Below are 9,671 nucleotides of genomic sequence, written 5' to 3'. Positions count from 1 at the left end.
CTAGGTTTATAAATGAAACTTTTCAAGTATGCATAATATCCATAAGGTGGAGACTCTCCTCTTATTCACGTCATGCGTTCTTCCAGTGGACAACTGTGATGACTAAAGGATGAACAGAATGGGCTGGTCAGTTTTCAGAAACATGTCAAAAAACATGAGACAGTCTAGTGACCAAGGACTGACTGAAAAGCTGAAAAGTTTTTTAAAAATCTGGAGTAGGTGGTTTCAGACATTAATATCTTTCAGACTTTTTCCTGAAACAACTAAGTGTATAATATAAGTAAAGCAATAATGGGGGAAAATAAGGGCTTCTAAAACGCTCAAGAGAATAAAATAAAAAAGGCCTATCTTCTACTTAGCTGTGATATATGACTGTGCATTTAATAGCAATATGCCTTTATTTTTATCATCTAATTGCATAAATCACAAAAACATTCCCAGCCAAGTTTGCTGACAGAAGTATAATACAAACTCTAGAAAATGATTTTTAGCAGAAATTGCTTCAAAATTTTCCTACATAACAAAACATTCCTTTGGAAATGAAATCTTTTAGACTGTCAAGTAAATGCAGCTTTTACCATCTCTAGCACTAAACTATAATTACCTCCCAAATTCTTTTTCATTGGATAATATTATCTTTTATTCTGCAGTATTCTAATAATGGTACATTATTTTTTAAAAATACCTTTAGTGGTCTCAGACTTATGTCTTCATATATGAGTACTGAGATGAAAGTAGACACAAAATAAGCCAGAAAAATGACCTTTTAAACAGTATTGTTTGAAATGTTGGCACAGATGAAAATGGGGAGCAGCTTCTCCACACTGAGCAGGCGGCCACTCACGGCACTGGCCACCCAAGTGACAGCCCACTTGGCCCATCTCGGGCACATGGAACTCATTTTATGACTCAGTTACTTAAAACAGAGCTACTGGAAGCCGCCTGATGCAGCCCGCTGGCTCACAGTTTGGGCAGACTTCATTCTTTATTACAGCTCACATTCTGACAACTGAGAACCTGGATTCTGAAAATGTGACCCCACGAGGGTTAGGGGAAGACGCGTTCTGAGCTGAGAGAAATGTGACAAACTAGGGGGGAGGAGGCATTTAAATATTAATAACAAAAGGACAAGCCTAGTGGGTTTGGCCCTGTGTGTCCCAGCTGAGTCAGCAGGCCCTAACAGAAACTTGACAAAACCAAAGGGGTTTCTTTCCAAGACCTAAAAAAATAGGGAAGCTGTTCGACTTAACATCAAATTCAAAATCTACACGAGGCTGCCAGGCCAACAGATGACGGTCAGCGTGACTTTGTTTCTCTGCTCCTTCAGCATGGGGACCAGCGCCGAGTGGCTCATGCCCACGGTCGACAGGCCGTTCACAGCCACGATCATGTCTCCACATCTGGACAACGAGAGACAGAAACAGTTACTGTTTTCACGGTATCAGAAATGTTGTCCTGAGATTTGTTTGGTACACTTACCCATTAACTGTTGATGATCAGGCTATATGACTTTCTTTGAGAAATATCTGGGTGATTTTTAAGCCTATATTGGCTTTCCCTCGTCAACCAGGGACACCCCCATGCCAGCCTCTCCTGTAACTGGTGGATGATTTCAAAGGAAAGCAGAGTAATTTTCACAGAAGCTTAAGCAATGTATAGTTAAGAGAATAAACCTGCTGCCTCCTTTAAAAATACCACATGATAAATTTGGAGGGGGCTGCTATTTTCATGGTTGATTTTTTACAGTCCATTCATTCGAGGCTTCAACTAAATGAGACCCACACCTCTTTCAGCCAAGGATGCTCACTGTCCTTCAGCTGAATTATCACAAATGGATGGTGAATCTGAAGACCTTTCTATCTTTTATAATTTTTAGTCTTTATTTTGAATATGAATATGTTACTTTCTTGTGATCTAGTTCAACTTCTTTTAGGAAGTGGAAGTTAATTAGTCTATAATTTACAAGAGACCCAGACTGGCTGAACACTTGGCTAACAGAATGGTTATTTCATCCCAGCCTCCCACTCTTTTCTCCTGAAGTGATTTTTTCATCTCTACCAGGTGATAGTGGGATCTGGCGCACATTGACCCTGATGGATTTTCCTCGATATTCCCGAGCTGTTACTCTGTGTTTGCAAAATGTAAATGCCCTGATTTGTGCAGCACTCTGACTAGGATGTCAGCATCTACTTTTTAAGAACTGTTTCTTGCATCCAAAACTAGGTCCTAAGAACTTACAGTCACCCGTCTCCTCTGTCTGTATAATCTCTTGATGGAATGCCTGTTTCTTCTCATGGTGCCTGAGCTCTGAGAAAGGTGGCACAGAGGCTGAGAGGGTACTTTTTGCCCAGTGGTGACAACAGCAGGGGCTGAATGGCCAAGACTCCTAGATTAACTGATGTCAACGACTTCCAGCTATTTGACTATGGGCAGTTTTTTTAACCTGAATCCTCAGTGTCTTGCTTATAAAATAGGAACACCAGCAGCACCTACCTCGCAGGCTAAGAAGGTGCAGTAACCCATAGCCAGCACCTAGCACCACGCCTGGCACGCACATCATCCATCAATACTGATGAAACCTTTACTACGAATGCAAGGCCCCACGCTGGCTGCCAGGGATCTAACACAAAATGCAACAAAATCCCTCCCACGTGGACTTGCATGAATTGAGCGTTACGTTGACATAAGTGCTGTAGAGAAAAGTCACCTACTGACAGGACTGGAGTCAGGTGCTCAGGGCAAGCTTCGGGTCGTGATATGTCCGCATGACTCTGCGTTACTGTTAATCTCACAAGAGGCACTGACCTGTGGTACCAAGATGCTTCAGTCTGGATCAGGCCTGGCAGATCTGTCTCTGTAAAGGGCCAGATGGTAGGTAGACAGAGGGCCTGGGCTCTGTGAGTCACTAGTCTCGGGACTGGCCACTTGGCTCTGCCATCACATCTCAGAAGCAGCCCGGGGAGATAGGTAAACAAGGGAGCATGGGTGTGTTCCAATAAAACTTTATTTACAAGGATGGACAACAGGCTGGACTTGGGAGCTGACCTTGTGTCCATCACAGTAAATGCAAATCACATCATTAGATACAATAAGACTCACTTTAATCTTCCGTCGTAATAAGCAGGGGTCCCCAGGACGATAGTTTTGATGAAAAAAGGCTGATTGGTATGGTTCTCTTCGTATCCACCGACGATACTAAAGCCCCAGCTTCCCAAGTAGCTTCTTCGCAAGACTATGTCATGGCAGCTATGAAGGGCACTGTCAAGAGACCAAGAAAAATTAGTGTGAGGGCTTTTTATAGCCTGTTCATCTTTGTTGTAACTCCACACCATGGTCCGTGCCTCCATTATGGATGGGGAGCAACATACAACATGCCAGAACAGAGCTGCTCATGTGCTCTGGTTTCTTAGCTCAATGAGAAGCACTTAACAGAACACTGACAGAAGTTACTTTGCACAAAGTAACGCTTGTGGTGTTACTACATCTCTGGTCATTAATGTGTACAAAGGCTTCCAGTAGAGAGGAGTCCCATGCATTGGCCTGATGTTTTAGGACAGTACAGGTTATTTTTGTTATTCTGAATCTTCTGCAGAAGATAAAACAATGCAAACAAGCAGGTGTGTGTACATGCCAGCACACACAGTGGAAGGGCCCCCACTCCCACCCCAACAGGGAAAGCAGAGCTGTTGCCCCAAATGACAGCCCTTCTGACCCATGGTCATTGAATACTGGTTTGCATATAGTAGACACCTCTGGGAGTCTACAGAACAGTGGCTGTTTAGTGACAGGTATTCTTTTGACCTATACTAAACTAGGTTTTAGTATCCTGTGTTTCTTCTTTTATATTGGAGTATAGTTGATTTAGTTTCCCTGGTGGCTCAGCAGTAAAGAATCTGCCTGCCAGTCCAGGAGACGTGAGTTCGATTGCTGGGCTGGGAAGATCCCCTGGAGGAGGAAATGGCAATCCACTCCAGTATTCCTGCCTGAAGAATCCCACAGGCAGAGGAGCCTGGCAGGCTACAGTCCATGGGATCGCAAAGAGACAGACACAACTTAGTGACCAAACACCACCACAGTTGATTTATAACGGTGTTTTAGGTATACAGCTAAGAGATTCAGTTATATGTATCCATTCTGTTTCAGGGTGTTTTCCCATATAGGTTATTATAGAATATTGAGTACAGTTCCCTGTGCTATACAGATCTTTATTGATTATCTGTTTTGTATACAGTGACGTGTATGTTAATCCTAAACTAATTTATCCCTTGTTGCTATGTCTCCCCTTTGGTAACTGTAAGTTTATTTTTGAATGTCTGAGGGTCTGTGTTGTAAATAAGCTCATCTGTATCCTTTTCTTTTTAGATTCCACATGTAAGTGACATTATGTGATATTTCTCTTAGTCTGACTTCACTCAGTATGATAATCTCTAGGTCTGTCCATGTTTCAGCAAATGGCATTTTGTTCTTGTTGTATGGCTGCGTAACAGTCCACTGTACTGTGTACCACATCTTCATTATCCGTTCCTCTGTATGTGGACATGTAAGTTGCTTCCATGTCTTGGCTATCGTGAGAAGTGCTGTTGTTAACACAGGAGTGCATGTATCTTTCCCAATTATAGCTTTGTTTGGATATATCCCCCTAGTGGGATTGCTGGACCACGTGGTAGCTGTTTTTAATTTCTGGAGGAACCTCCATACTGTTCTCCATAGGGGTTGCACCAGTTTATATTCCCACCAACAGTGTAGGAACTTTCCTTCTCTCCACACACTCTCCAGCATTTATTAGTAGACTGTTTGATGTTGGTCATTCTGACTGTGACGTGGTACCTCACTGTATCTTTATTTGCATTTCTCTAATAACTAGTGATGTTGAACATCTTTTCATGTACCTATTGGCCATCTGTATTTCTTCTTTGGAGAAATGTCTATTTAGATCTTCTGCCCATTTTTTGATTGGGTTGTTCTTTGTTGCTGTTGTTTCAGTGTATAAGCTGCTTATATCAATACATTTTAGAAATTAAACCTTTGTTGGTCACATGTTTGCAAATATTTTCTCCCATTCTGTAGGCTGTCTTTTTGTTTATGGCTTCCTTCACTATCCAAAAGCTTGTAGACTTGATTAGGTCCACTTATTTTTGTTTTTATTCCTATTGCCTTGGGAGACTGACCTAAGAAAACATTGGTATGATTATGTCAAAGCGTGTTTTGCTTATGTTCTCTTCTGAGTTTTATGGTGTCCTGTTTTAAGTCTTCAAGACATTTTGAGTTTGTTTTGTGTCTGGTGAGTGGATGTGTTCTAACTTCACTGATTTGTATGCAGCTGTCCAACTTTCCCAACAGTACTTGCTGAAGAGACTTTTCCTCATTGTATACTCTCGCCCCCTTGGTCGGAGGTTACCTGGTTGTAGGTGTGCAGGTTTATTTCGGGGCTCTGTTCTGCTCCATGACCCATGTCTGTTTTTGTACCACTACCATGCTGTTTCGAGCACTGCAGCTTTGTAGTATTATCTGATGTCTGAAGGACTATGCCTCCTGCCTTGTTATTTTTCTTCAGCATTGCTTTAGCAATTCTGGTATTTTATGGTTCTATGTGAATTTTAGGATTATTTGTTCTAATCCTATGAAAAAATGTCATGGGTAATTTGATAGGGATAGCATTAAATCTGAGATTGCTTTGGGTATATGGCCACTTAAACACATTATTGACCAGAGACGTATTAATATGTCTTTTGTCACACAAAAGTATATTTGACCAGAGACATTTCAATATTCACTTATATAACAAATTGCCAGCCACAGGTGGTGGTGTTCAGCTGCCCAGCTGTGTCCAACTCTTTGAGACCCGTGGACGCCAGGCCTCCCTGACCCTCACCTCTCCTGAAGTTTGCTGAAGTTCATGTCCATTGCATCAGTGATGCCATCCAGCCATCTCATCCTCCGACGCCCTCTTTTCCTCCTGCCCTCAGTCTTTACCAGCATCAAGGACTTTCCCTGGAATTCCCTTGCTTTCTCTATGATCCAGCGAATTTGGCAATTTGTCTAGTTTTGGTATCAGAGTGATGGTGAATTCACAAAATGTCTTTGGGAGTGTTCCTTCCTCTTTAGTGTTTTGGAAGAGTTTGAGAAGGTTTGGTTTAAATTCTTTTTGTATATTTGGTGTGAAGCCATCTGGTCTTGGACATTTGTTTGTAGGAAGTGGGTGGGAGAATAGATACATGCATATATATGGGTGAGTAACTTTGCTGTGCACCTGAAGCCATCATAACATTCTTAATCGGCTATACATCAATATAAAGTAAAAAGTCTAAGATAGTAAAATTACAGATTCTATTTCACTTCTAGTAATCTAAAATTACCTATTTCTTCTTGATTCAATTTTGGTGGGCTGTGTTTCTAGAAACTTATCTGTTTCTTCTAGATTGTCAAATTTGTTGCCATTTAATTATTCATAGTATTCTCTCATGTTTTTTTGTATTTCTGTGGCATTGGTTGTTATGTCTCCTTTTACATTTCTTATTTTGGTTATTTGGGTTCTCTCTCTCTTTCCTTCCTGTTTAGCCTGGCCAGAGATCTGTGAATCTTGTTTATTCTTTCAAAGAACCAGTTCTTGGTGTTGATTTTTTCCTATTTTTTAAATCTCTGTTTTATTTCCACTCTGATCTTTTATTTCCTCCTTCTGCTAACTTTAGGTTTTGTTTGTTCTTTTTCTAATCTTTTCAAGTGGTAGGTTAGGTTGTTTATTTCAGATTTTTCTTGTTTTTTTGAGGAAGGCCTATATTGCTTTGAACTTCCCTATACTTTTGCTGCATTCCCAGATTTTGTATGACTGTGCTTTCCCTATCATTTGTCAAGGTATTTTTTTTTAATTTCCTCTTTGATTTCCTTGTTGACCCATTGATTTTTTAGTAGCATGCTGTTTAGTTTCCATGTAATTGATTTTTCTTCTTTTTCTGTGGTTAATTTCTAGTTCTGTGCCACTGTGATCAGAAAAGATGCTTGATATAATTTCTATACTCTTAAATTTCTTGAGGCTTATTTTGTGCCCTTGTATGTAGTTAATTCCTAAAGAATGTGCCATGTGCATATGAAAAGAAAATGTACTGTGGGGTTTTTTTAAATGTAATATCCTGAAAGTATAAATTAAGCCTAACTGTTTTGTTGTATCATTTAGGATTTCTGTTGCCTTACTGATTTTCTGTCTAGAAGATCTGTCCATTGATGTCACTAGGGTGTCAAAGTCTCCTACTATTATTGTATACCCATCAGTTTCTCCCTTATGTCTGCTGTTATTTGTTTTCTGTATTTGGGTGCTCCTATATTAGATGCATATATGTTGACGAGTATAAAATCCTGTTCTTGTATTGATCCTTTTATCATTATATAGTGTCCGTCTTTATCTTTCTTTGTAGCCTTTAAAGTCTATTCTGTCTGAGTACTACAGCCCTCACTTTCTTGTGATTTGCTGCATGAAATGTTTTTCCAGTGCCTCACTTTTAATCTATGTGTCCTCTGCCCTAAACTGGGTCTCTTACAGGCAGTATATTATAGGCTTTTTTTTTTTTTTATCCAGCTGCCACTCTGTTTTGACTAGAGCATTTAGTCCACTGATGTTAAAGCTAATTTACTAAGATATGTATTTTGTTGTTAAATTGCTCATTCATGTCCGACTCTTTGCTATACCATGGACTGCAACACACCAGGTTTCCTGTCCTTCACTATCTCCCAGAGTTTGCTCAAACTCATGTCCATTGAATCAGTGATGCTATCTACCCATCTTATCCTCTTTTGCCCCCTTCTCCTCCTGCCTTCAATCTTTCCCAGCATCAGGGCCTTTTCCAATGAGTTGGCTCTCACTAGAAATTTTACAGTTTGTTGTGATCCACACGAAGACTTTAGGGTAGTCAATGAAGCAGAAGTAGATTTTTTTTTTTTTTTCTGGAATTCCCTTGCTTTTTCTATAATCTAACAAATGATGGCAATTTGATCTCTGGTTCCTCTGCCTTTTCTAAATCTAGCTTGTACATCTGGAAGTTCCTGGTTCACCTACTGTTGAAGCCTAGCTTGAAGGATTTTGAGTATTACTTTGCTAGCATGTGAAATTAATACAACTGTGTGGTAGTTTGAACATTCTTTGGCATTGCCCTTCTTTGGGACTGGAAGGAAAATTGACCTTTTCCAGTCCTGTGGTCATTGCTGAGTTTTCCAAATTTGTTGGCATATTAAATACAGCACTTTAACAGCATCATCTTTAAGGGTTTGAAATAGCTCAGCTAGAATTCCATCACCTCCACTAGCTTTGTTCTTAGTAATGCTTACTAAGGTCCACTTGACTTCATATTCCAGGATGTCTGGTTCTAGGTGAGTGATCACACCATCATGGTTATTTGGGTCATTATGATCTTTTTTGTACAGTTCTTCTATGTATTCTTGCCACCTCTTCCTAGTATTTTCTGCTTCTGTTAGGTCCATACCATTTCTGTCCTTTATTGTGCCCATCTTTGGTCAAAATATTCCCTTGATAGTTCCAATTTTCCTGAAGAGATCTCTAGCCTTTCCCTTTCTATTGTTTTTCTCTATTTCTTTGCAAAGTTCACTTAAGAAGATTTTCTTATCTCTCGTTATTCTCTGGAACTCTGCATTCAGATGGGTATATCTTTCCTTTTCTCTTTTGTCTTTCGCTTCTCTTCTTTTCTCAGCTATCTGTAAGCCCCCCTCAAACAACCATTTGAGCTTTTTGCATTTCTTTTTCTTGGGAATGGTTTTAATCGCTGCCTCCTATACAATATCATGAACCTCTGTCCATGGCTCTTCAGGCACTGTCTATCAGATCTAATCCCTTAAATCTATTTGTCACTTCCACTGTATAATCATAAGAGATTTGATTTAGGTCATCCCTGAATGGCCTAGTGGTTTTCCCTACTTTCTTTAATTTAAACCTGAATTTGTCAATAAGGAATTTATGATCTGAACCACAGTAAGCTCCTGGTCTTGTTTTTGCTGACTCTACAGAGCTTCTCCATCTTTGGCTGCAAAGAATATAATCAATCTGATTTCGGTATTGACTATCTGGTGATGTCCATGTGGAGAGTCATCTCTCGTGTAGATGGAAGAGGGTGTTTGCCATGACCAGTGTATTCTCTTGGCAAAACTCTGTTAGCCTTTGCCTTGCTTCATTTTTCACTCCAAGGCCAAACTTGCCTATTACTCCAGGCATCCCCTGACTTCCCACTTTTGCATTCCAATCTCCTCTGATGAAAAGGATATCATTTTTTGTTTTTTGGTGTTAGTTCTAAAAGGTCATTATAGAACCGTCCAAGTTCAAGTTCAGCTTTTTTGACATTAGTGGTTGGGGCACAGACTGGGATTACTGTGATAGTGAATGGTTTGCCTTGGAAACGAGCAGAGGTCATTCTGTCGTTTTTGAGATTGCACCCAAGTACTGCATTTTGGACTCTCTTGTTGACTATGACAGCTACTCCATTTCTTCTAAGGGATTCTTGTCAACAGTAGTAGACATAATATTTATTGTAGCATATATGTATTTGTTGTCATTTTAAACTTTGTTTTCCCATTGATTTTATATTTCTTCTTTGTCCCTTGTTTTTTCTTTTTGTTTTTCCTTTCGTGGTTTGATTTTCTTCTGTATTATACTAACGTTCTCTTCTTTCTGG

General features: G+C 39.9%; 1 protein-coding gene across 1 annotated transcript in view; it reads right to left on the bottom strand.

The window, feature by feature from the left end:
• Positions 1-656: 656 nt before the first annotated feature.
• Positions 657-9,671, bottom strand: part of LNX2 (ligand of numb-protein X 2) — an 88,173-nt gene continuing 79,158 nt past the window's right edge. Inside the window, exons 9-10 of the mRNA XM_052650082.1 lie at positions 3,100-3,258; positions 657-1,400 (exon numbers count right to left, since the gene is read on the bottom strand). Coding sequence (XP_052506042.1) covers positions 1,265-1,400; positions 3,100-3,258 — 295 coding nt within the window. The 3' untranslated portion in view covers positions 657-1,264. The remainder of the gene's footprint in view (positions 1,401-3,099; positions 3,259-9,671) is intronic.

Source organism: Budorcas taxicolor, chromosome 12 (genome assembly GCF_023091745.1).
Source record: "Budorcas taxicolor isolate Tak-1 chromosome 12, Takin1.1, whole genome shotgun sequence".
Taxonomy (NCBI): Eukaryota; Metazoa; Chordata; class Mammalia; order Artiodactyla; family Bovidae; genus Budorcas; species Budorcas taxicolor.
The sequence above is the reverse complement of the archived record's forward strand: the minus strand, read 5'-3'. Positions and strand labels throughout refer to the sequence as shown.